At 41.8% G+C, this 27273-nt stretch overlaps 1 protein-coding gene across 6 annotated transcripts in view; it reads left to right on the top strand.

Annotated features, from left to right (window-relative positions):
• Nucleotides 1-27273, top strand: part of pde4cb (phosphodiesterase 4C, cAMP-specific b) — a 153537-nt gene that overhangs the window by 64976 nt on the left and 61288 nt on the right. Inside the window, exon 1 of one of the 6 annotated variants that reach the window (XM_014149334.2) lies at nucleotides 4200-4759. The exons of 4 other annotated variants lie outside the window; for them this stretch is intronic. In XM_014149334.2, the coding sequence (XP_014004809.2) occupies nucleotides 4515-4759 (245 nt within the window). In that variant the 5' untranslated portion in view covers nucleotides 4200-4514. Of the gene's footprint in view, nucleotides 1-4199; nucleotides 4760-27273 lie in introns of those variants that run through there. One more of the 6 variants, XM_014149338.2, reaches the window with a different exon arrangement.

Genomic DNA, 27273 nt, shown 5'->3' with positions numbered 1-27273 from the left:
CCATGGACCCAAAATATCGATGTTTTGTTCCACGAGCCACTTAGTTATCACTTTTGCCTTATGGCAAGGTGCTCCATCATGCTGGAAAGGCATTGTTCGTCACCAAACTGTTCCTGGATGGTTGGTAGAAGTTGCTCTCGGAGGATGTGTTGGTACGATTCTTTATTCATGGCTGTGTTCTTAGGCAAAATTGCGAGTGAGCCCACTCCCTTGGCTGAGAAGCAACCCCACACATGAATAGTCTCAGGATGCTTTACTGTTGGCATGACACAGGACTGATGCTAGCGCTCACCTTGTCTTCTCCGGACAAGCTTTTTTCCGGATGCCCCAAACAATCGGAAAGGGGATTCATCAGAGAAAATGACTTTACCCCAGTCCTCAGCAGTCCAATCCCTGTACCTTTTACAGAATATCAGTCTGTCCCTGATGTTTTTCCTGGAGAGAAGTGGCTTCTTTGCTCCCCTTCTTGACACCAGGCCATCCTCCAAAGGTATTCGCCTCACTGTGCGTGCAGATGCACTCACACCTACCTGCTGCCATTCCTGAGCAAGCTCTGTACTGGTGGTGCCCCGATCCCGCAGCTGAATCAACTTTAGGAGATGGTCCTGGCGTTTGCTGGACTTTCTTGGGTGCCCTGAAGCCTTCTTCACAACAATTGAAGTTATTGACGATCTGATAAATGGTTGATTTAGGTGCAATCTTAGTGGCAGCAATATCCTTGCCTGTGAAGCCCTTTTTGTGCAAAGCAATGATGACGGCACGTGTTTCCTTGCAGGTAACTGTGATTGACAGAGGAAGAACAATGATTCCAAGCACCACCCTCCTTTTGAAGCTTCCAGTCTGTTATTCGAACTCAATCAGCATGACAGAGTGATCTCCAGCCTTGTCCTCGTCAACACTCACACCTGTGTTAACGGGAGAATCACTGACATGATGTCAGCTGGTCCTTTTGTGGCAGGGCTGAAATGCAGTGGAAATATTTTTGGGGGGATTCAGTTCATTTGCATGGCAAAGAGGGACTTTGCAATTAATTGCAATTCATCTGATCACTCTTCATAACATTCTGGAGTATATGCAAATTGCCATCATACAAACTGAGGCAGCAGATTTTGAAAATTAACATTTGTGTCATTCTCAAAACCTTTGGCCACGACTGTACACAGTGCCAGAATACATGACTACTGTGAATGACCCAAAATGAAGGAAATCTTTGACCTATGTACAGACTCAGTGAGCATAGCCTTGCTATTGAGAAAGGCCGCAAAAGGCAGACCTGGCTCTCAAGAGAAGACAGGCTATGTGCACGCTGCCCACAAAATGAGGTGGAAACTGAGCTACACTTCCTAACCTCCTGCCAAATGTATGACCATATTAGAGACACATATTTCCCTCAGATTACACAGACCCACAAAGAATTTGAAAATGAATCCAATTTTGATAAACGCCCATATCTATTGGGTGAAATACCACAGTGTGTAATCACAGCAGCAAGGTTTGTGATCTGTTGCCACAAAAAAGGGAAGCCAGTGAAGAACAAACACCATTGTAAATACAACCTATATTTATGTTTATTTATTTTCCCTTTTGTACTTTAACTAGGGAGAGAGAGGGAGTCATGCTGTTTGTATGTGGCTGCTATCAAAGTGAACTGTGTTTTACGTGTGATCAGTGGTGTATTCATTCCACCGATACTTTAAACGGAAGCAAATGAAACGGGGGTAAACATACCGGAAGTTGTCCAATAGAAACTTGTTTGCAACTGTTCGACTAATGATTACACCCTAGATCAGCTAGATGCAGTCAAGAATGTGCAAGGCGGTATTGAATGTGTCAATGTCTGTCACCTTGATTACTCAAATTTCTTTCGACTTGTGCACCTACGTTGTAGAATTTGATTTATAGGCTCGGTTTTAGCAACATCATCATGGGTATAGGTCAAATTTGAGTATCATGTAGTAGCCTAAACCTATTGATGTTACATTGAGCTGGTTGAATGAAATCTGACTGACAGTCATCCACTATGCTGTAATAAAAATAAGGCCATGCTCATGAAAAAAAAATATTGTCCTCCTTTATCTTAAATGGCACCATCCGCCACTGACACACACCATGATGGCGTTAGCATTATTGACTCTTGCCTTTTATTTTTATGAATGCATACAGTACCCATCACAATTGAATGGATTACCTCGTCAATAGTATTGTTTTTTAAATACATTTTGCGAAAAAGCCCCTAATGTAGTGATTTATGCCAAAATGCTATAGTATAAAACATTTGCGCCCCAGTATTTGAAGTTAGCCTGGCCCTAGATCGATTTAGGCTTTAGCCAACTACCGTCAGATGAGTTGGCTAAAAAGCCATACAGATCTGGGACCAGGCTGTTTGAAGTCCCTATGCATGCTCTTTTTGGTGCTTTATCCCTCACATACACTGTCAATATTCTACTATTCTAAAATTGACCTGTTGTGGGTGTCTGATGTCCGTCCTTAGTTCCTCACAGTTGTGATCCTAGAACACTCCATCCTGCCCTGTGAGTGTTTCCGGGTCGGAGTGCGTATGCCTTAAATGTTTCATAGATATTGACAACAAAGCGAGATGATAGTTTAGATTTGTGAATATTTGAAAAATCTTTTCACTACAACCCTGTCCAAATATGAGGTAATAGAGAGGACTTATGACAATGAGACTTAGCGTGGTGGATTTTGATTATACCAGATATTGTCTTACATACAAACGCTGTTAGTACATTAAATAATTACTATCTCCATTCCAGGAATTCAGATTTAGGTCGCTTTCTAAATATAGTATAAAAAAACCATTGGAGACTGTTTAACCATTTACCATTAATTTACATAATTGCATAAAATAGGATCACAATTTTTTTTACTTAAGGAGTCTGCAACATTCATTTCCAGACCAAGCTTTCCGGAGTATTTTAGTCTAAGGGTCATATTTGGATAGGTCTGATGCTGGCTTCTGAGTTAAGCATCAGGACAAACTCTGCTTGTATATTCTTTCAGTTTGCCCTTACCAGATTCAGGCAGTTATAGCCTGCATTTTCCTGACCCTCTTTATAAAAGCATGTTATTATTTCTAGGTAGCACATAATGTGTTATTTTTACTTTGTACTATCAAAGTCATATTGTTCCTCATCTAGCCTTAATATTACCTTAGTTTCAATATACTGGTTAGAACAGGAGTGGGCAAACTTTTGGGCTCCTGGGCGGTATAAATTGAAATTCAACAGAGGGCCGCACAGATTTACATTTTATTTTGATTTGCTCGTCAAAATCTATTTGCAGGCCAGAGAAAGGGTAGTTATTTGACAATAGATGGGTCCATTACCATTTCTACATACTTTCTATCTGGTTTTAGACGTTCAACTGTGGCCGGGAGTTTTTTTATTTTTATTTACCCAAATTAGTAATTTCCCCCATCCCAAAAATGTATCAAATCCCTCGCCTGCCGCATTTAATTGTCTGTCGTGCTGTAGTTTGCCCCCAACATAGTCTTAGTAATATTGTCTTTGGTGGTCGTGAATGTGATGTTCTAGTATACTACTGATAGCATTCTGTATATATAGTGTCGCGCTTATATACACAAGGTCGACAGATTAGTAAATCAGGCAGAGGAAGTTACATAGCCCTTGTTCAGCTGGTTTCCAGAGGCCTTGTGTGGGGTAGATGAGGAAGGGGTCAAAAAGGGACACAAGATGGTGTCTTCTTCCATCATCCACCAACCCCATCGGAGAAGGAACACCCTCCATTTGAGATACGAGTCCAGATCGTTTGTGTTCCTCTCAAACTTTATCTCCCTTTCTCTTTTAATGGTTGGAAGAGGCCCCCTCTCATGTAACTTTGCCTTGTTAACTGAGAATAATGTAGAACCAAACAGGCCTTTTCAGCTAAGACCTGTTCCTGAGCCTGAACACAGCAGCTCAGGCATGTGTTTGTTTAGGGAGAGTGAAAACATGGCTCTGACTGGTTAATGTTTACAGGCTTATGGACTGAGAAAGGAAATGTTTGTTCCTCTGAGGATGTGGAGGCTAGCGGCTAGCTCTCCCACGGCGCGCTAACCCCCCTGTATAACTCAGGCCGGCCATATTTAGGCAGGGGGAGGGAAGGGTCTTAGCACTATGTAAACAGAGCTTTTCCCGGAGGGTGGGGGCTCACACCGCACTTGTGTCTGTGTCTGTCAAGCAAGACCAGTAGATCACTCTGCTAAGCAAGGTAGAATAGATTCTCAAACCCAAAAGATTTGAGAAACTTTTAAGGTACAGTCTCTGGAGATGAAAGTTTTCCAAGTTTATTTAAAACCTTTGACAACTCTTTGAGATGCCTGTGTATACCTTATTTGCCGGCCCCAAGGCACGGAGAACATTAAGTTAAGGAATTATTTGACAGAGCATCCTGGTGGGCTTTTCTCGGTGGAGAGAGGCAACTAAAGGTCAGAACATTGGAGCATCCCCAGCCGAGTAGAGTAGAGGGGACGGGGTGTGTACACCCACGGCAGCATGAGTGAGGCACTCTGGGATAGCGTGCCGCTGTTGGAGGTGCTCTCCTCCCCCAGCAGTGTCGGTGCCGCCGCCCGAACCCAGCCCATCAAACTGAAGCCACGCTCCGCTGGGGGTTCGCCATGCGGCTCCCCCAGGATGTCCCCCCGGGACTCGCCCCGCAACTCTCCGCTCCTCTTCCGCAAGCTCCTCATGAACCGCAGCATCACCCTGCAGAGACGCTTCACCCTGTCTCACACACCCAGGTAACGATACAGTACTTTACAATACTTTACTGTACAATACTTTAGAATGAGAGACTTTACAATAAGATACTGTAGGCTACCATACTTTACAATGAGATGCTTTAGGGTACAATACTTTACAATACTTTGCGGTACGATACGTTACAATGAGATACTTTATTGTCCATTTGTCAGAGCTGTCTTTCTCAAATGTTGGGTTGATTCCTTGGGTGCTGGCTGAAGACTTGATTGTAGCCTGAAAGATTTGTTTTGTTGGATGGTGCCACAAGGAAAGTTGAAAGGATTTAATGGGTCACAGCGCAAACCAGTCTCCTGTTTTTCTGCACATCATTGTATGATGCCTGATAATTACCCCTTGAAGGCATTAAGATGCCAGATAGTTATGCCTTTTGAATTCCCTATGTGATGCTAAAGAAGTCAATTGAGGAGACTAATAGTTAATGCAATAGGGCTTTGTTTTGGAGTCGTCACACTTCTAGAGCTCTTTCTGTTCCACATCATGTAGTTGTCATGGGATTTGCTCGCTAACACACCCTCCTGGCCTGGTCTGAAGGTAACTCCTGAGTCTAAATCATGGGTTAATGTTTCTGTTGACGTCTCTTATGTTGGTGTCTCAATGAAGCCTTTTGTTTGTAACGCTACAGACAAGCCTCTCGTCTTCTGCCTCAGGTGTTCAGTACTGTTCAGCAGGCCAGCCATAGGTCAACACTGTGCTCTGTGTCTGATGTACCGATGCCTTATCCACTTAGCAACCTGGCTAAACAAAAGCAGAGTCACCTCTCTTCACTTGGGGGTGATTTTGAATCTGTTTCTATTATGGGCTTACTTTGTTGTTACCCGTGATTGCATGTGGTGTGCCTCTGATGTCAACACAGGTGGGATGCCACCGGCCAAATCATACTTACTGTTCAAAAGCTATACAGATCAAAGTATTCTCAAGTAGAACTTAATAGAGTTTCAATAGCTAGGGATAGAAGCCTTTCCAAAACAGTTAGCAGCGTTATTTTCTGGTGGTCGGTGACGTCAAAGATGAATTTACCATGGCCAGGGTCATGACCTGCAGGTCATTAGGGAAACTTGAGGAAGCCAATGGAGTTACCCAAACCCTATAAAACCTCTGTTTACATAACATGCTAGACCAACTCCCCTCAACTAATGATTTGCGTTCTGTGACCTTGTCCCAATTTTTTTTTTTCATTCTTGTACAAAGTTATTGAGAGAAATGCATCCTTCATGTGATTCATCACACATGTATGGAGTTACACACAAAGTTTTTTGAAAGGGTTAAAGCACAACATTTTTTATATTTTCAGCTCTAACTAGTAATGCATTTCCCAGAAGGGCAGGCGATGTGTGTTTTTGTAATCCAATAATTGCATAATATATCATATATTGTTAATACAACTATTTTATTTTTCATTTATTAAGGGAAGGGGATGTTTGTGTCGGCCGGGGGGTGTTGTAATTTTGTCAACAAAGCAGGATGACAGAAATATTATGGCAAGTTTTCAAACTACTGGTAGTTTCTTTAGGAAGATATATAAAATTATCTGTGCATTTGAACAACAGCATAAATACCTATTCTTTTGCATGTAAAAAACATAATCCTCACTCCTGCCACTGTTTAGAAAAGATGACCAACTATTTAGAATGAGCAGCCAGGTCACGAGTGAGTATACCGGTGACAAGCAGAAGGAGAAAGCAACAAGCACAGATGTGACAAGTGAAAACGCATGATATAACTGGGGATAGCCAGCATAATGTCAAAAAGCACAATGAGCTAGCCATACTTCCGTGTTTAAGACATTAGTTCTGGCTTTAAATTGTCATGTGAGCTAGGAAACTACCGGTAGCTAGCTTTGCCGGTAGCTATCTAGCTAGCCAACTTGCTTATCGAAGGTAACTGGTTAATTTGACCCCAAAAAATCTAACCATTTCTGAATGTTCCTCAAAATTACTGTAGCTGGCTAATTTAATTTAATCATGCCTTTAAGTCCATACAAAATGTCGCCCTGTCCACTACACTATCTATAATTAAAAGAACGGCCAGGAAAACAAAATACGGTGTGGCAAATTGTGCAGTCACAGAACAATGCATTTTTTTTTGTCCAACCAGGTCTGTGAGAAGGTTCTAGCTAGTGTATCCCTCGGTCTTTTGACTGTTGTTGGATGTGGATGTCCAGAGGGGTATTACAGAAAGATTGTTTAACAAATTCAAAAGTTGCTGAACATATCTGGCTTGTCTTAACCAGATGAGGGTGTCCAGGATTTCTTGGTTCCAGAATGGCTGCTTCTTGTTTGTTATTAGGCTAAGATAAGCGCAGATCGGTTGACCTGACAACTGCCGTGTGCATACATGCACGTGCAACATTCAAAGAGGTCCTCATGTCGATGGCAGAATTTGTTTTATATATGGAGTCAAAAGACAAAGCCCAATAAGTCTAGAACAAGAATCAATCGTAAAAAACATTAAACAAATATGTTCACATATCTGAAAAAAAAAGTAATATATCTCCTGCCGCCAAAGCCAGAGAGGGAGCCTGGCAGAAAATTGCAGACGGAGTAAATAAGCAAGAGAAGTGGCACGATTCCAATATCTAATAGGCCGAGCTTACACACATTGGTGATTAGTAATAATGTTTTCACTTTATAGAGCACTGTTATTGCAACGCTGGTGATATTAAGTGTCAAGGCTATAGTCTAATATGTACAGTTGAAGTCGGAAGTTTACATACACTTAGGTTGGAGTCATTAAAAGTAGTTTTTCAACCACTCGACACATTTCTTGTTAACAAGTCGGTTAGGACATCTACTTTGTGCATGACACAAGTCATTTTTCCAACAATTGTTTACAGACAGATTATTTCACGTATAATTCACTGTATCACAATTCCAGTGTGTCAGAAGTTTACATATACTGAGTTGACTGTGCCTTTAAACAGCTTGGAAAATTCCAGAAAATGATGTCATGGCTTTAGAAGATTCTGATAGGCTAATTGACATCATTTGAGTCAATTGGAGGTGTACCTGTGGATGTATTTCAAGGCCAACCTTTAAACTCAGTGCCTCTTTGCTTGACATCATGGGAAAATCAAAAGAAATCAGAAAATACCGCAGAAAAAAAATTGTAGACCTCCACAAGTCTGGTTCATCCTTGGGAGCAATTTCCAAATGCCTGAAGGTACCACGTTCATCTGTACAAAATCTTGTGAAGATGCAAAAGTATCTATATCTACAGTAAACGAGTCCTATATCGACATAACCTGAAAGGCCGCTCAGCAAGGAAGAAGCCACTGCTCCAAAACCGCCATAAAAAAGCCAGACTATGGTTTGCAACTGCACATGGGGACAAAGATTGTACTTTTTGGAGAAATGTCCTCTGGTCTGATGAAACAAAAATGGAATTGTTTGGCCATAATAACCATTGTTATGTTTGGAGGAAAAATGGGGAGGCTTGCAAGCCGAAGAACACCATCCCAATCGTGAAGCACGGGGGTGGCAGCATCATGTTGTGGAGGTGCTTTGCTGCAGGAGGGACTGGTGCACTTCACAAAATAGATGGCATCATGAGGAGGGGAAATTATGTGGATATATTGAAGCAACATCTCAAGACATCAGTCAGGAAGTTAAAGCTTGGTCGCAAATGGGTCTTCCAAATGGACAATGACACCAAGCATACTTCCAAAGTTGTGGCAAAATGGCTTAAAATTCACCCAACTTATTGCGGGAAGCTTGTGGAATGCTACCCGAACCGTTTGACCCAAGTTAAAACAATTTAAAGGAAATGCTACCAAATACTAATTGAGTGTATGTAAACTTCTGACCCACTGGGAATGTGATGAAAGAAATAAAAGTTGAAATAAATAATTCTCTACTATTATTCTCACATTTAACATTCTTAAAATAAAGTGGTGATCCTAACTGACCTAAGACAGGGAATTTTTACTAGGATTAAATGTCAGGAATTGTGAAAAACTGAGTTTAAATGTATTTGGCTAAGGTGTATTTAAACTTCCAACTTCAACTGTAAGTTGTAGTAGCCCAATTACAATAGTAGGCCCATTCCATAGCCTATTTAGGATGAATCATAATGTTGTGTCTTTCATGACTACACAGGCAACAATGTGTTCTTTGTTTAGTTGTAACCCCTTGGGAGTCACTGATCATCTGACAAAAGAAGTAAGGAAGTTCATTGAATTTAATGACTTTCTGAAAATGATTTGGTTTGGTGAAAGTGTAGGATACAGTATTCAGTACCTAGCTACCTGTTAATTCTGTAGAAAGATGTTCTGTTCACGTAGTCTCATTCATTTGATCCAGAGTCTTTGAATGGGGGATATGTGTCCATCTGTAGCACCAATGACGTTTGGAAAATCTGCAGGATGAATTAGGCTATTTATCATTTTTATCATGTTGTCGAGGCTTATTAAATTGAGATTAACAAGGCATCGCTGGCAGTCAACTGAGCCGCAGCCTACTGTACCTGCAATTCTGTAAAATTCCTCCTAGATTATATGGACAGCTTGATGGCCAGGGAATGTAACAAAGTCATAAAAAAACTTCCAGTTGCAAAAAAGTGTTACATTTGCTGAATGGGTAAATTCTGATAAAATGATTTATTCAAGGTCCAATAATTAGTTCCCTTTGTAAAGCACGGTGAACAATGCAGGCTCCGATGTCAAGTGGATTTTCCAAGAAGGGACAGGCTGTAGTGGCAATCAAGAATCTGATTGGTGGAAAAGTCCTGTATTTATTTAAATCAAATCCAATTTTATTTGTCACATGCGCCGAATACAACAGGTGTAGTAGACCTTACAGTGAAATGCTTACTTCAAGCCCTTAACCAACAATGCAGGTTTAAGAAAAAGTATGTAAGTAAAAAATGTAAGTAACAAATAATTATAGAGCAGCAATACTCTAGGTTATATACAGGGGGTACCGGTACAGTCAATGTGTGGGGGCACCGGTTAGTCGAGGTCGTTGAGGTAATATGTACATGTAGGTAGAGTTAAAGTGACTGAGCATAGATAATAAACAGAGAGTAGCAGCAGTGTAAAGGGGGGGGGGATGCAAATAGTCTGGGTAGCCATTTGATTAGCTGTTCAAGAGTCTTATGGCTTGGGGGTAGAAACTGTTAAGACTTTTGGACCTAGACTTGGCGCTCCGGTACCGCTTGCCGTGCGGTAGCAGAGAGAACAGTCCATTTTAAAAACATTTAATGTTTTTGTTTAAAATGTACGTACATACATACATACATACATACATACATACATACATACATACATACATAATGATCAATTTGATGTTATTTTAATGGACAAAAATGTGCTTTTCTTTCAAAAACCAGGACATTTCTAATTGACCCCAAACTTTTGAACGGTAGTGTTAGAAATGTCCTTGTTTTCGAAAAAACAACCACATTTTTGTCCATCAAATTGATCAGAAATACAGTGTAGATATTGTTATTGTTGTAAATGACTATTGTAGCTGGATTTTTAATGGATTATCTACATCGGTTTACAGAGGCCCATTATCAGCAACCATCACTCCTGTGTTCCAATGGCACGTTATGTTAGCTAATCCAACTTTATCATTTTAAAAGGCTAATTGATCATTAGAAAACCCTTTTGAAATTCTGTTAGCAAAGCTGAAAACTTGTCCTGATTTAAAAAATGCTATAAAACTGGCCTTCTTTAGACTAGTTGAGTATCTGGAGCATCAGCATTTGTGGATTTGATTACAGGCTCAAAATGGCCAGAAACAAAGAACTTTCTTCTGAAACTTGTCAGTCTATTCTTGTTCTGAGAAATGAAGGCTATTCCATGTGAGAAATTGCCAAGAATCTGAAGATGTCATACCACGCTGTATACTACTCCCTTCACAGAACAGTGCAAACTGGCTCTAACCAGAATAGAAAGAGGAGTGGGAGGCCCCAGTACACAACTGGGCAAGAGGACAAGTACATTAGAGTGTCTAGTTTGAGAAACAGATTCCTCACAAGTCCTCAACTGGCAGCTTCATTAAATAGTACCCGCAAAACACCAGTCTCAACGTCAACAGTGAAGAGGCGACTCCGGGATGCTGGCCTTTTAGGCAGAGTTGCAAAGAAAAAGCCATATCTCAGACTGGCCAATAAAAAGAAAAGATTAAGATGGGCAAAAGAACGCAGACACTGGACAGAGGAACTCTGCCTAGAAGGCCAGCATTCCGGAGTCGCATCTTCACTGTTGACATTGAGACTGGTGTTTTGCGGGTACTATTTAATGGTGTTTGCACACGTTCTGGTTTGACAGATCTCGCTAAATCAATTATGCGGCTTTCTGGAATACCCCTCAAGTCAGATCCCAGGCTCCCACTGACTGTTATGATTATTTATTTGCAAGTTAATTGCAATTTTCTATTTAGCACCGTCTGTTGAGTACCTGATAGAGCAGCAGCAGACGACCCCCCCCCTCTCTGCTGCTGGCAGGGAAGTAGTTAACTGGAAAGCTGTTTTTGAATAATATGTTTTTGAAAGAGTAAAATGTACACAGATTTACAGCACCTTCATTATAATTGTACGCATAATCCAATAATTGTAAAATATAGAATATTTGATTTATACAACTATTATTATTTTTATTCTATTACCAATCACAACTGTGGCACCACCCCTAATGGATGGGTTAAGATTCTCTAAGAAAATATATGCTGAAATTTCTCATGCATGTCAGTGCTGTTTTTTAGATAAAAAGATAATTGTTTATCATATGTGAATAGTCCTGGAGTGTCCTTTTCAAATGCTAATGTTTACATACTGTTTTACTCATTTCATTTGTGTATATACTGTATTCTAGTCAATGCCACTCTGACATTGCTCACTCTAATAATTATATATTTCTTAATTACATTCTTTTACTTTGAGATTTGTGTGTATTGTTGTGAATTGTTAGATACTAGTGCACTGTTGGAGCTAGAAACATAAGCATTTTGCGACACCCGCAGTAACATCTGCTAAATATATGTATGTGGCCAATAAAATTTGATTTGATGGAAGACCTGACTTCATCCAGTGTCTAGAGAAGTGGATTGGCAGTATAGGCATATGCATATTGTCAACATTTGCATATTTTCTTACATAATTTAATTTTTTTTTTTTTTTATACAAAACAAATATTATATTTGTGTCTAAATTCAACTGGTTAATTTTGATATAGATATAAAGAGAAAAAAAAACAGGGTGTGGTGCCTGGTGTTGTATACTATTCATGGGAATATACACTGCTCAAAAAAATAAAGGGAACACTTAAATAACACAATGTAACTCCAAGTCAATCACACTTCTGACCACTTCTCTGTTCCTATGCTTCCTGGCTGATGTTTTGGTCACTTTTGAATGCTGGCGGTGCTTTCACTCTAGTGGTAGAATGAGACGGAGTCTACAACCCACACAAGTGGCTCAGGTAGTGCAGCTCATCCAGGATGGCACATCAATGCGAGCTGTGGCAAGAAGGTTTGCTGTGTCTGTCAGCGTAGTGTCCAGAGCATGGAGGCGCTACCAGGAGACAGGCCAGTACATCAGGAGACGTGGAGGAGGCCGTAGGAGGGCAACAACCCAGCAGCAGGACCGCTACCTCCGCCTTTGTGCAAGGAGGAGCAGGAGAAGCACTGCCAGAGCCCTGCAAAATGACCTCCAGCAGGCCACAAATGTGCATGTGTCTGCTCAAACGGTCAGAAACAGACTCCATGAGGGTGGTATGAGGGCCCGACATCCACAGGTGGGGGTTGTGCTTACAACCCAACACCGTGCAGGACGTTTGGCATTTGCCAGAGAACACCAAGATTGGCAAATTCGCCACTGGCGCCCTGTGCTCTTCACAGATGAAAGCAGGTTCACACTGAGCACGTGACAGACGTGACAGAGTCTGGAGACGCCGTGGAGAACGTTCTGCTGCCTGCAACATCCTCCAGCATGACCGGTTTGGCGGTGGGTCAGTCATGGTGTGGGGTGGCATTTCTTTGGGGGGGCCGCACAGCCACCAAGTGCTCGCCAGAGGTAGCCTGACTGCCATTAGGTACCGAGATGAGATCCTCAGACCCCTTGTGAGACCATATGCTGGTGCGGTTGGCCCTGGGTTCCTCCTAATGCAAGACAATGCTAGACCTCATGTGGCTGGAGTGTGTCAGCAGTTCCTGCAAGAGGAAGGCATTGATGCTATGGACTGGCCCGCCCGTTCCCCAGACCTGAATCCAATTGAGCACATCTGGGACATCATGTCTCGCTCCATCCACCAACGCCACGTTGCACCACAGACTGTCCAGGAGTTGGCGGATGCTTTAGTCCAGGTCTGGGAGGAGATCCCTCAGGAGACCATCCGCCACCTCATCAGGAGCATGCCCAGGCGTTGTAGGGAGGTCATACAGGCACGTGGAGGCCCACACACACTACTGAGCCTCATTTTGACTTGTTTTAAGGACATTACATCAAAGTTGGATCAGCCTGTAGTGTGGTTTTCCACTTTAATTTTGAGTGTGACTCCAAATCCAGACCTCCATGGGTTGATAAATTGGATTTCCATTGATCATTTTTGTGTGATTTTGTTGTCAGCACATTCAACTATGTAAAGAAAAAAGTATTTAATAAGATTATTTCTTTCATTCAGATCTAGGATGTGTTGTTTAAGTGTTCCCTTTATTTTTTTGAGCAGTATATTTGTAAATAGTTTTTTTATCAGCCTGGTTTAAAGGGGTACTTCAGGATTCTGGCATGCTAGTAGTACCCCTAGACTTCTTCATTGCGCTAACGCTAGTTAGCATTGGCTCACGAAACTGCAGTGCCTTCAGAAAGTATTCATAATCCTTGACTTTTTCCCCATTTTGTTGTGTTATGAAGTGGGATTAAATTGTACATTTTTGTCAATGATCTTCACAAAATACTCTAATGTCAAAGTGGAAGAAAAATTCTAACATTTGTAAAAAATTCATGAAAGTATTCAACCCCCTGAGCTAATACATGTTACAATCACCTTTGGCAGCTATTACACCTGTGAGTCTTTCTGGGTAAATTCTCTAAGAGCTTTCCACACCTGGATTGTGTAACATTTGTCCATTTCTTCTTTTAAGAAGTATTTCAGCTCTGTCAAATTGGTTGATGATCATTGCTAGACAGCCATTTTCAGGTCATAGATTTTCAAGCAGATTTACAGTGCATTTGGGAAAGTATTCAGACCCCTTGACTTTCTCCACATTTTGATATGTTTTGTTATGTTACAGCCTTATTCTAAAATTGATTAAATAGCTTTTTCCCACTCATCAATCTACAGACAATACCCCATAATGACATAGCAAAAATAGGTTTTTTGAAATTTTATCAAATTTATGAAAATAAATTACAATTATCACATTTACTGAAGTATTCAGACGCTTTACTCAGTACTTTGTTGAAGCACCTTTGGCAGCGATTACAGCCTTGAGTCTTGGGTATGATGCTACAAGCTTGGCACACCTTTTATTTGCGGAGTTTCTCCCATGCTGCCACCACCATTTCTCCCATTCTCCCATCTGAATACTACCCTCCAAACTCTTCATTAAGCTCGAGACCCTGGGTCTCGACCCCGCCCTGTGCAACTGGGTCCTGGACTTCCTGACGGGCCGACCCCAGGTGGTGAGGGTAGGAAACAGCATCTCCACCCCGCTGATCCTGAACACTGGGGCCCCACAAGGGTGCGTTCTCAGCCCTCTCCTGTACTCCCTGTTCACTCATGACTGCATGGCCATGCACGCCTCCAACTCAATCATCAAGTTTGCAGACGACACTACAGTGGTAGGCTTGATTACCAACAACGACGAGACAGCCTACAGGGAGGAGGTGAGGGCACTCGGAGTGTGGTGTCAGGAAAATAACCTCAAACTCATTTACATTCACATTTACATTTTAGTCATTTAGCAGACGCTCTTATCCAGAGCGACTTACAGTAGTGAATGCATACATTTTTTCTATACTGGTCCCCCGTGGGAATCGAACCCACAACCCTGGCGTTGCAAACACCATGCTCTACCAACTGAGTCAACATCTACAACACATTGTAAATCTTATCTGACAATAAGCCTAAATTATAAACACAGCTCACAGTTTTCTAGAAAGGTTTATTGGGGTACAATTAATTCCAAACAGAAAGATGTAATCGTGGATGTGGAATGAAAAGGGGATATGGGGGAGAGACAGTGAGGTTCAGAGCGCTAGGTATGCGAGTGTCCTGGGGTTGTTTGTCTCTACTCTAGAGAGAAGTTCAGGCCCAGCACCACCCCCCCCAACTCAATGTCAACAAAACAAAGGAGATGATTGTGGACTTCAGGAAACAGCAGAGGGAGCAGCCCCCTATCCACATCGATGGGACAGTAGTGGAGAAGGTGGAAAGTTTTAAGTTCCTCGGCATACACATCATGGACAAACTGAAATGGTCCACCCACACAGACAGCGTGCTGAAGAAGGCGCAGCAGCGCCTCTTCAACCTCAGGAGGCTGAAGAAATTTGGCTTGTCACCAAAAACACTCACAAACTTTTACAGATGCACAATCGAGAGCATCCTGTCGGGCTGTATCACCACCTGGTACGGCAACTGCTCTGCCCACAACCGTAAGGCTTTCCAGAGGGTAGTGAGGTCTGCACAACGCATCACCGGGGGCAAACTACCTTCCCTCCAGGACACCTACACCACCCAATGTCACAGGAAGGCCAAAAAGATCATCAAGGACAGCAACCACCCGAGCCACTGCCTGTTCACCCCGCTATCATCCAGAAGGCGAGGTCAGTACAGGTGCATCAAAGCTGGGACCAAGAGACTGAAAAACAGCTTCTATCTCAAGGCCATCAGACTGTTAAACAGCCATCACTAACATTGAGTGGCTGCTGCCAACATACTGACTCAAATCTCTAGCCACTTTAATAATTAAAAATTGGATGTAATAAATGTATCACTAGCCACTTTAAACAATGGCACTTTATATAATGTTTACATACCCTACATTACTCATCTCATATGTATATACTCTATACCATCACTGCATCTTGCCTATGCCGTTCGGCCATCGCTCATCCATATATTTGTATGTACATATTCTTATTCATTCCTTTACACTTGTAGTTGTGAAATTGTTAGATTACTTGTTAGATATTACTGCATGGTCAGAACTAGAAGCACAAGCATTTCACTACACTCGCATTAACATCTGCTAACCATGTGTATGTGACAAATAAAATTTGATTTGATTCTTCTCTGCAGATCCTCTCAAACTCTGTCAGGTTGGATATGGAGCGTCGCTGCACGGCGCCTCCAGAGATGTTTAATCGGGTTCAAGTCCAGCTTCTGGCTGGGCCACTCAAGGACATTCAGATACTTGTCCCAAAGCCACTCCGGCGTTGTCTTGGCTGTGTGCTTAGGGTTGTTGTCCTGTTACAAGGTGAACCTTCACCCCAGTCTGAGGTCCTGAGCGCTCTGGAGCAGGTTTTCATCAAGGATCTCTCTATACTTTGTGCCGTTCATTTTTTTCCTTGATCCTGACTAGTCTCCCAGTCCCTGCCGCTGCAAAACATCCTCACAGTGTGATGCTGCCACCACCATGCTTCACTATAGGGATGGTGCCAGGTTTCCTCCAGACGTGATGCTTGGCGTTCAAGACAGCGAGTTCAATCTTGGTTTCATCAGACCAGAGAATCTTGTTTCTCATGATCTGAGAGTCTTTTAGGTGCCTTTTGGCCAACTCCAAGCGGGCTGTCATGCCTTTTTACTGAGGAGTGGCTTTCGTCTAGCCACCCTACCATAAAGGCCTGATTGGTGGAGTGCTGCAGAGATGGTTGTCGTTCTGGAAAGTTCTCCCATCTCCACAGAGGAACTCTGGAACTCTGTCAGTGACCATTGGTTTCTTGGTCACCTCCCTGACCAAGGCCCTTCTCTCCCGATTGCTCAGTTTGGCTTGGTGGCCAGCTCTAGGAAGAGTCTTGGTGGTTCCAAACTTCTTCCATTTAAGAATGATGGATGCCAATGTGTTCTTGGGGACCTTCAATGCTCCAGATATGTGCCTACGGACAATTCCTTTATCCTCATGGCTTGGTTTTTGCTCCGACATGCACTGTGGGACCTTATATAGACAGGTGTGTGCCTTTCCAAATCATGTCCAATCAATAGATTTTACCACAGGTGGACTCCAATCAAGTTGTAGAAACATCTCAAGGATGATCAATGGAAACCGGACGCACCTGAGCTCAATTTCGAGTTTCAAAGCAAAGGGTCTGAATACTTTTTTCTTTTTTTTATACATTTGCAAACATTTCTAAACATGTTTTTGATTTGTCATTATGTTCTATTGTGTGTAGATTGATGAGGAAAAAACGTGTATTTAATCCATTTTAGAATAAGGCTGTAACGTAACAAAATGTGGCTTAAGTCAAGGGGTCTGAATACTTTCCGAATGCACTGTAAGACAAAACTGTAACTTGCCCACTCAGGAATATTTAATAGTTTTCTTGGTAAGCAACTCCAGTGTAGATTTGGCCTTGTGTTTTAGGTTATTGTCCTGCTGAAAGGTGAATTCATCTCTGTGTCGGTTGCAAAGCAGGCTGAACCAAGTTTTCCTCCAGGATTGTGTCTGTGCTTAGCTCCATTCCGTTTATTTTTTATCCTGAAAAACTCCCCAGTCCTTAACGATAACAAGCATACCTATAACATTATGCAGCCACCACTATGCTTGAAAGTGGTACTCAGTAATGTGTTGTATTGGATTTGCCCCAAACATAACACTTTCTTTTCAGGACAAAAAGCGAACTGCTTTGCCAAGTTTTTGCAGTATTACTTTATTGCAGTATTACTTTATTTACTCTGTCAATTAGGTCAGTATTGTGGAGTAACTACAATGTTGTTGATCCATCCTAAGATTTCTCTTATCACTGCCATTAAACTTTTTTGGCCTTATAGTGAAATCCCTGAGCGGTTTCCTTCTTCTCCGTTCACTAAGTTAGGAAGGATGCCGTTATCTTTTTTGTGATTTGGTGTATTTATACACCATCCAAAGAGTAATTAATAACTTCACCATGCTCACAGGAATATTCAATGGCTGCTTTTCATTTTTTTTACCCATCTACCAATAGGTGCTCTTCTTTGTGAGGCATTTGAAAATCTCCTTGGTCTTTGTGGTTGAATCTGTGTATAAAATTCACTGCTCGACTGAGGGAGTTTACAGATAATTGAATGTGTGGGGTACAGAGATTAGGTAGTGATTGAAAAAAAAAACTATGTTAAAAAATATTATTGCACAGAGAGTCCATGCAACTTATTATGTGACTTGTTAAGCAAATGTTTACTCCTGAACTTATTTTGGCGTGCCATAACAAAGGGGTTGAATATTTTCAGCATTTCATATTTTATTAATTTGTAAAAATGTTGAAAAACGATTCCACTTTCACATTATGGTGTATTGTGTGTAGGCCAGTGACAAAAATTCTTAATTTGTTACATTTTTAATTCAGTCCAACACAAATGTTTTGGGAAAAAGTCTAGGGGTGTGAATACTTTCTGAAAGGCACTGTACCTCTAGCTTCCTTCATACTGGACACAGAGACATACAAATGGTATCCACAAGTTCATCAGCCTCTGGGGAAGTAGATGAATGGCCTCATTGCTAAAATCCTGAAGTATCCCTTTAAGTTGCCTCTAAGAGCTGATCCAAGGTCAGTTTTAGGGTTTAACCCCTAACGGCTGAGATTAAGATTAGGTCAGGGTTTGCTGAACCCACATCAGGGTTTAGGATTTTTTTGTTGTTGTTGCAATCCATAAAAGTAGGGAGTCAAAGTAAAAGGGAATGATCTGTGCTTCCTTGCCAGGATTAACAACCCAGTTTAGGTTAATTACACAGAGGGGCCTACCACGCCATCAAGTTTCAAGTTTTATTAGTCGTATAAAACTAATCGACGGAGCTGTAGTGGAACATTTTGAGAGCTTCAAGTTCCTTGGTGTCCACATCACCAACAAACTATCATGGCCCAAGCACACCAAGACAGTCGTGAAGAGGGCACGACAAAGCCTATTCCCCCTCGCGAGACTGAAAAGATTTGGCATGGGTCCGCAGATCCTCAGAAGGTTCTACAGCTGCACCATCGAGAGCATCCTGACTGGTTGCACCACTGCCTGGTATGGTAACTGCACCGACCTCCGACCGCAAAGCACTTCAGAGGGTAGTGCGTACGGCCCAGTACATCACTGGAGCCAAGCTTCCTGCCATCCAGGACCTCTATACCAGGTGGTGTCAGAGGCAGGCCCTACAAATTGTCAAAGACTTCAGCCACCCTAGTCATAGACTGTTCTCTCTGCTACTGCACGGCAAGCAGTACCGGAGCACCAAGTCTAGGTCCAAAAGGCTTCTTAACAGCTTCTACCTCCAAGCCACAAGACTCCTGATCAGCTACTCAAACGGCTACCCAGACCCCTCTTTATGCTGCTGCTACTCTCTTTATAATCTATACATAGTCACTTTAACTCTACCTACATGTACATATTACCGTAATTACCTTGACTAACCAGTGCCCCCGCACATTGACTCTGTACCTGTACCCCCTGTATATAGCCTCGCTTGTTATTTTACTGTTCATTATTTAACTTTTATTTTCTGTTTTTTAAAACGTATTTTATTTTTCTTAACTTCTTAAAGCATTGTTGGTTAAGGGCTTGTAAGTAAGCATTTCACTGTAAGGTCTACACCTGTTGTATTCGGCACATGTGACAAATAACATTTAATTTGATATGTACAGGATTCACATGGTATACACCGTCCTTCTCGACAATACAACAACAATAAGAAAAGATAAGAATACAAACATAATGTAAATGGTTCAATAGAATACTATCTTATTTGTTAGCATAAGTATAATACAGGAAGGCACATTTTTATAGTCCAATATTCACACATCTATCATCATAGATGAGAAGCAGTTTCCTCACTTGCTCTTCATTTTATCCACTTTGGATCCTATATGTTCTAACAAAAACATCCTCCTTACTCTTTCTCTGCAATAATGCCTGTCTTTTTCTCATCCACCATACTCAACAAAACAATGTTTACCTCAGAAACCTGGATAGTAGTTTTGATATAATTTTTATTCTTTAGGGTTTCATTTGTTCTTAATTTTGATCATGCTAACAAACCCTAGTTTGTGTATAAGAGAGAGTAGACTGATGCATTTATTTTTTTTATATATTTTTTTATGATATTGCCACAAGACCCCATACAAAACCTTGAGATGTCATTGCACAGTATTTGGCTTGAACTCTTGACTTGAAATCAAGGTGCACGTTCAGGCAACAAGGGCAGGAAACTGACTACATTTGTGTGTCAGGAAAATTGGCATTAAGCAGATGATACACGCACAAAAGCTAGCGGCTGGTATCAACGTCACAGAAGATAAATAAAGCCTCTGACAGTGCAGGGAGTGTGAACTGTGAGGCCTTGCAGAAGAAACTCAAGGGGGATGCATCATAAAGGTATGTGTTGGCAGCCGAGCACTTTCTGCGGTTGCTTCTCAAGATTTAGTTTATGCTCGTATCCTTATCTTTATTTGTTATTGTTGCATTGTCGAGAAGGAACCTGCAAGTAAGCATTTGGTTGGAAGATGTATACCATGTGTATCCTGTACAAACGACTAATAAAACTTGAAGAGAAAGTACTTCAGATGAGATGCAATTGTCTAGAGCACTTTAGATTCTCCTGTGCTGGCCAGACATTCACCAGAAGTACAGTAGCTGCAGTCTTTACGCGATAGGGCTGATTTATGTTGTACTGTAGTTATGATGGCTGCCTTTGTATTGCATACCTCTGATACAGAACACACCTACGAAGTCATTTATGGCGTTTTATTTTCTGACGTAAATCCGTGTAACGATGACGTCTTAATTCCCGCAAAAGAGGCTGCTGTCTTCTTACTACTTTGTAGGCCTACACCTTTTCTAGTTGGTTGTCCCTCCCAGATTTGTCCGTTCTCGTCTGTCAACAGTTTTAGATGTTGCACATATTCATTCAGTTTGCTATCACACTCACAGTGACCAGACTGGACACACACCTTGCACTTGCTGTGACAGACTCATGTCCCTGCCAGGCCTAGCAAGAGGACTGCCCACACACCTCTTTGATGCACTTAGTCCCCCTTCGTCTGGAGCAATTAATCATACAGAGGGGGTTGATAAACAAACTATGTTCATTATAACCAAACATGGACTAATGTGGAAAACTCCATAACATAAGACTGCCCTGGTTACCCTTGACTAACAGTCATGGAAGACAAACAGGCCTTTATAGAAAAATGTATAGTGTCTGTGTGTGTTCTGTCTGGTCCCCTGATTTTAATATCTAGCCTCCCATGTTCTCTTCGGTATCAGCTCCAGCCAAGCCTACAGACCTCCCCACCCTCTCTCCCAATCTCTGTCCCACTCAGACTGTTTCCACGCTGCAACTGAGTGACAGATTGATGAGCACATGTTTGGGTGTGTTTTCATGGGTTGGGTCTGACCCAGGGCTATGCAGGGGAGGGGACACAATCTGATGCACTTTGACACACTCCAGGACACCCCCAGTCCACTCCTGATAAGAGTCACTGAAGTGTCAAATTCTTATTTTAGAATTTAGCTGTCCCTTTGGTCTGTGTTGTAGTATGTGTACCCGTAGGCTACCGATATGTTTTTTGGATCCTGCCCAGATGCAGCGGATAGGAATGAGCTCGATAGTGAACTGCCAGGGAACATACACACCATACTTTAAACATTACAGGAGAGTTGGCTACAGTTTATTTCCAAAAATAACTTATTTTGTACTCCCTAACCACAGAATCTGCTAGAGATGTTCTTGCAGGGCCACAAAGCTGTTGGGAGGCCAATTAAACCAAACATTCCCTGCTGAACTTTTTAACGACCCAGCTCATTAGAAGTGAGATCTCGCTCCTTATCCCCCAATCACCTGCACAGAGGTAGATGTGACTAATTGGGGGATTGTTGTCAATGAAAAGTTCTAAAACTGGGAGATCAAACACTGTCATTTAACACTCAAATAAAATGTTATTGGTCACATGCGCCAATTACAAAAGGGGTAGACTTTACAGTGAAATGCTTACTTACGAGCCCATTCCCATCAGTACAGAGTTAAAAAGTAAGACAAATATTTGCTAAATAAAAAAGGAAATAGCGCCAAGTCTAGGTCCAAGAGGCTTCTAAAACAGCTTCTACCCCCAAGCGATAAGACTCCTGAACACCTAATCAAATAGTTACCCAGACTATTTGCATTATCCCCCCCCCCCCTCTCTTTTACACTGCTGCTACTCTCTGTTGTTATCATCTATGCTTAGTCACTTTAATAACTCTACCTACATGTACACATTACCTGTCCTAACCGGTGCCCCCGCACATTGACTCTGTACCCTGTGTATATAGTCTCGCTATTGTTATTTTACTGCTGCTCTTTAATTACTTGTTACTTTTATTTCTTATTCTTATCCGTATTTTTTTAACTGCATTGTTGGTTAGGGGCTCGTAAGTAAGCATTTCACTGTAAGGTCTTCACCTGTTGTATTCGGTGCTTGTGACTAATACGATTTGATTTGATTTGATTTGAAGAGACTTACTTGGGCCAAGAAACACAAGCAATGGACATTAGACTGGTGGAAATCTCTCCTTTGGTCTGATGAGTCCAAATTTGAGATTTTTGTTTCCAACCACTGTGTCTTTGTGAGTGCAGAGTAGGTGAACGGATAATCTCCGCATGTGTGGTTTCCACCGTGAAGCATGGGGGTGCTTTGCTGGTGACACTGTCAGTGATTTTTTTGTATTTCAAGGAATACTTAACCAGTATGGCTACCACAGAATTCTGCAGCGATACGCCATCCTATCTGGTTTGCGCTTTGTGGGACTATAATTTGTTTTTCAACAGGACGATGACCCAACACACCTCCAGGCTGTGTAAAGGCTATTTGACCAAGAAGGATAGTGATGAAGTGCTGCATCAGATGACCTGGCCTCCACAATCACCCGACCTCAACCCAATTGAGATGGTTTTGGATGAGTTAGACCGCAGAGTGAAGGAAAAGCAGCCAACAAGGGCTCAGCATATGTGGGAACTCCTTCAAGACTGTTGGAAAAGCATTCCAGGTGAAGCTGGTGGAGAGATTGCCAAGTGTGAGCAAAGCTGTCATCAAGGCAAAGGGTGGCTACTTTGAAGAATCTAAAATCTAAAATATATTTAGATTTGTTAAACACTTTCTTTTGTTTGGTAGATGATTCCATATGTGTTATTTCATAGTTGTGATGTCTTCACTATTATTCTACAATGTAGAAATTAGTAAAAATAAAGAAAAACCCTTGAATGAGTAGGTGTGTCCAAACTTTTCACTGGTACTGTGTGTGTATAGATAGATAGATAATTTCAAAAAGGGATGTAGTAACATCCGCTATCAAAAGTGTGCGAGTTTGAAAATGTGTCCATTAGGCCTATGGATTTATATATATATATATATATATATATATATATTTTTTTTTATCAGCATGAATTAGATTGAGCAATAAAAGCCCCACTTTTATTCCATAGTCTGGTATCCACACTATACAGCTGTTGTTAGTGCATTTTTCACTGGCTGTCCACTAGTTTCAAAAACAATGATTGATAGGTAGTTTATACTTCTTGAATTCAACCATTATTGGGTGTAAATACACATTTAGATTTGTGAACAGCCATCCACAACAACCACAATCCGTAAGGTGCAAATAGCTTAATTAGAGTGCAGCAGTGTGTCATATTAATGCGCTATGTAGATATCAATAATAAGTGATATCCGTATCACCGTGGACTACACCACTGCTGTCATCCTTACCTCCAAGCGTTTATTCAAGTTGGATAATCTTTGAATTCTGACTGCAGTCTCACAATTGGAAGACAGCTTGGACTGTAGCCTACATAAACCTATTCTTGCTCTTTTCCCGTGATCCATCGAACCCATTTGGTGTGTCATCATAGTGTCTGACTTGTGGTCAGACTCACTCAGGTGGAACAAACTTACACTTGCACCTTTTTTCAATGCTGATTTGAATGTCATTGAGAAAACACAAACATCCTTTCTGAATTTAAAAGTAATCCTCGAAGTAATCATCATTTTAAAACGTATCTCTAATCTGATTACAATATTTTTGCTGGTAACAGATTACATGTAATTCGTTACTCCCCAACCCTGGGTTTAGGGTAGGGGTAAAAGTGTCTAGGAAATCAGAATATATATAATAAACAGAGTAGCAGCAACGTGTGTGTGTGTGTGTGTGTGTGTGTGTGTGTGTGTGTGTGTTGGAGTGTCAGTGTAGTATGTGTGTGGGTAGAGTCTAGGGAGTGTACATATAGCCAGTGCAAGAGAGTCAGTTCAGAACACTTTTAAGATAAATTAATAATGAAGGGCGTCAATGTAAATAGTCCAGGTAGCCATTTGATGAACTGTTCAGCAGGCTTATGGCTTGGGGGTAGAAGCTGTTCAGGTGCCTTTTGTTCCAGACTTGGCACTCCGGTACTGCTTAACGTGTGGTAGCAGAGAGAACGGTCTAGGACTTGGAGTGCTGGAGTCTTTGACCTTTGACTCTAGCCACCTGTAAGGTGTGTAGTGTCTAGGAAAAAGGTGAGGTCAGGGAGTAGGTTGTCTTGTTGTTGAGACAGAGGTTTTGTATAGTACAAGGCTCAGGGGCATTGGCCTTTCTCAGCCCAATCCAGGGTGGATGATGATTACTGTGGCATTTTATTGAGCGTCTGCAGCTACTGTAGCGTGAGAGCGATTAGAGCCAACATGCCTGAGTTTGCCTGTTCTATGAAACTAAACTACTGGCTTTGCAGGCTTTTATTCCAGCCCTGGCCTGTCTGTGGCACAATGTAAAAAAGGCTGTCTCAATTACAGTCTCATCTATAGTACAGCAAATATGTTATATACATATGTTGGTGGACTGGCTTTGTGCAAGAGTGACATTGCGTATGTTGTGGGTAGCGGTTTCCTGAGAAATAAGCCACTTTTGTATGTTTCCTAACTACAGGGCTTGAAAACCTCCACTGATGTTTTTATCCCTGGGTGCAGACTCTACGTCTGCTTTTCATGTGTGTGTTTCAGTGTGTGTGTTGTGTGTCTGTCTCTCTCTCTCTCTCTCTCTCTGTGTCTCTGTCTCTGTCTGTGTGTGTGTGTTGTCTCTGTGTGCACCTAGAAACTCCACCTGAGTACATATGTGTGCACCCTCACCCCCTGCAACCCCTTATTCGTGGAATCCAACAATGCACCATGTCATTACTTAGCTGTAGGGGGAACGAAGCCACATTGGGAGGCATGTCGATCCCACATGTCGTCCTTAACTAGGCTAGGGCTGCCAGGCGAGAGAGCGAGATAGAGAGAGACCCAGTAGCAGCAGAAACTGACAAGTCCAGACATACAAAGAAGAACAAGATCAGAAGGTATCAGAAAACTTTTAAACTATTTTTATTTTTACTGGAGTTTTCTATTCACTATAAACATTTTCTCCGTCCGCCTTTTTAATACGGTAGGTGTGCAAGTTATACTTTTGACCATTTTGCAACCATCTCCAACTTTACCATCTGCTTCTGGCATACTCGATGAAGTCTTGGATTTTCCTTTCCTCAAAAGATGCCAACGCTGCCGCAGTTTCTTGAATCCAATTCCTTCTTTACTGAAAGGTTGTGTTTTCAGTCTCTTTCACTTTAACTGTTGATATCCTCCTGAGAAGCTCAAAACGGTTGAGGGGACTCGTATGGGCCCTGGTTGCAGCCCCCACAGCTAGCACCTCTGGGGACGGAGGAAGCTCTCCCACACTGCGGAGAGAGGTCAACCCTCGCTCTGCCCTCCTCACTCGTTCCTCATTCCCTTCTCTTTTTCACATTGCTGAAGGTTACTGGATCATGGAGGATTTCCCCTTTCTGTAGAGACAGATGGAAAGACAGAGAAAGACTGTGAGAGACTTTGTTTTAAGAGAGGACATTTTTATCTTTCAAGGACTTTCTACAGCAGTTCTATTTAAGAATCCGTCTCTGGAGTTTGGACAACAGAAGAGACAACCTCAAAATGGAATGCTAATACAGCTATTCAAGAAAGCTATCTGGAGCACCGACTGAAGACTGCTGGTCTTGTTGAGACTTGTGTAGCCTACAGCACTTGGGGTTCCTATATTTTCTGCTTCTCCCCAGCCTCTCCCCTTCTCATGACCTACAGTTACCCCAGTATCCTGGTGCGTCAGAAGGGCTTGCGTCCTTTCTTCCCCTCCACCTGGCTCTCCCTGCCCAAAGGGCAGCACACCTGTGATCGGGGGGCTGGTCGGGGGACACCCACCTACCCACCCACCGCTCCCGGGGTCTTCCCAGGCGGTAGCAGCATGTGGTGGCTACAGCCCTGGCAGGAGAGCCCTTCGGAGAGGATGAGCTCCATCTGAGCTCCAGCTCGTCTCACAGTTGTTGTGGGTGTGTGGAGCCTCTTTTTTCGTTGTCAGCCCAGCAAGTCATACTCTAGCAGCCAGAAGCTTTGACCCACAATGAACAAAGATCACCGATTTCCAAGGAAAGGGAGCCTGTTTGGCTATGGCCCAAGCAGCCATGGTCGGAGACACTCCTGCTTAGGGTATGTATGTAGGACCGAATCTTGTATGGGGTTCGTGGTTATCTTGAGTCTTTTTTAGGTTTTAAATGGCCTTTGTTTTTTGCAGTCAATTCAAACTCAATCCAAGCAGTTGTGGTTTCAGACTAAACATGATTTTTTGTTATTGTCATATACAGCGGGTTAGGTGCAGTGAAATGTGTTTGTGTCCTTCTGGTTCATGTACAACATGACTGCACAGCACAGGTTTGTATTAGGTGCCGATTTAGCTTTTCGAAGTAGCTGTGATGCCTGTGTGAAAATGTTTGTGGCTATGATTTTGTTTGTAAAAGCAGTACAATTACTTTACAGAAGTTTATCCAACAGCTTTTAGTTTGAGGAAGCGAGTAAGTTTTTCAAACAGGCACATTTTTGCCCAGTGGACTTCCTGTTTTTTGGGGTTAAATGGAGCAACTGAATTTATTGTAACATGTTCAGTTTCAGAAATTATAGTTTTTTTATTTGTTTTTTGTTTTACAATTTTTCTCAATCGCATACAAGCAATTTTTGGATCAATTTTGTTGATTTTCAAAAAATAGCTCACCAGATATAATAGAACTCTGTAGCCTTTTGCAAAACAGTAAATGTGTTTTCAAAATGTAGTTGCCTTCTCAAAACATAAATACAAGAAGAACATACAATTGAAGTCAGAAGTTTACATACACTTAGGTTGGAGTCATTAAAACTCATTTTTCAACCACTCCACACATTTCTTGTTAACAAACTATAGTTTTGGCAAGTCGGTTTAGGCCATCTACTTTGTAGATTTTTCCAATAATTGTTTACAGACAGATTATTTCACTTATAATTCACGATATCACAATTCCAGTGGGTCAGAAGTTTACAT

Source organism: Salmo salar, chromosome ssa16 (assembly GCF_905237065.1).
Source record: "Salmo salar chromosome ssa16, Ssal_v3.1, whole genome shotgun sequence".
Lineage (NCBI taxonomy): Eukaryota > Metazoa > Chordata > Actinopteri > Salmoniformes > Salmonidae > Salmo > Salmo salar.
Note: the sequence above shows the minus strand (reverse complement) of the source record. Positions and strands in the feature narration are given on the sequence as shown.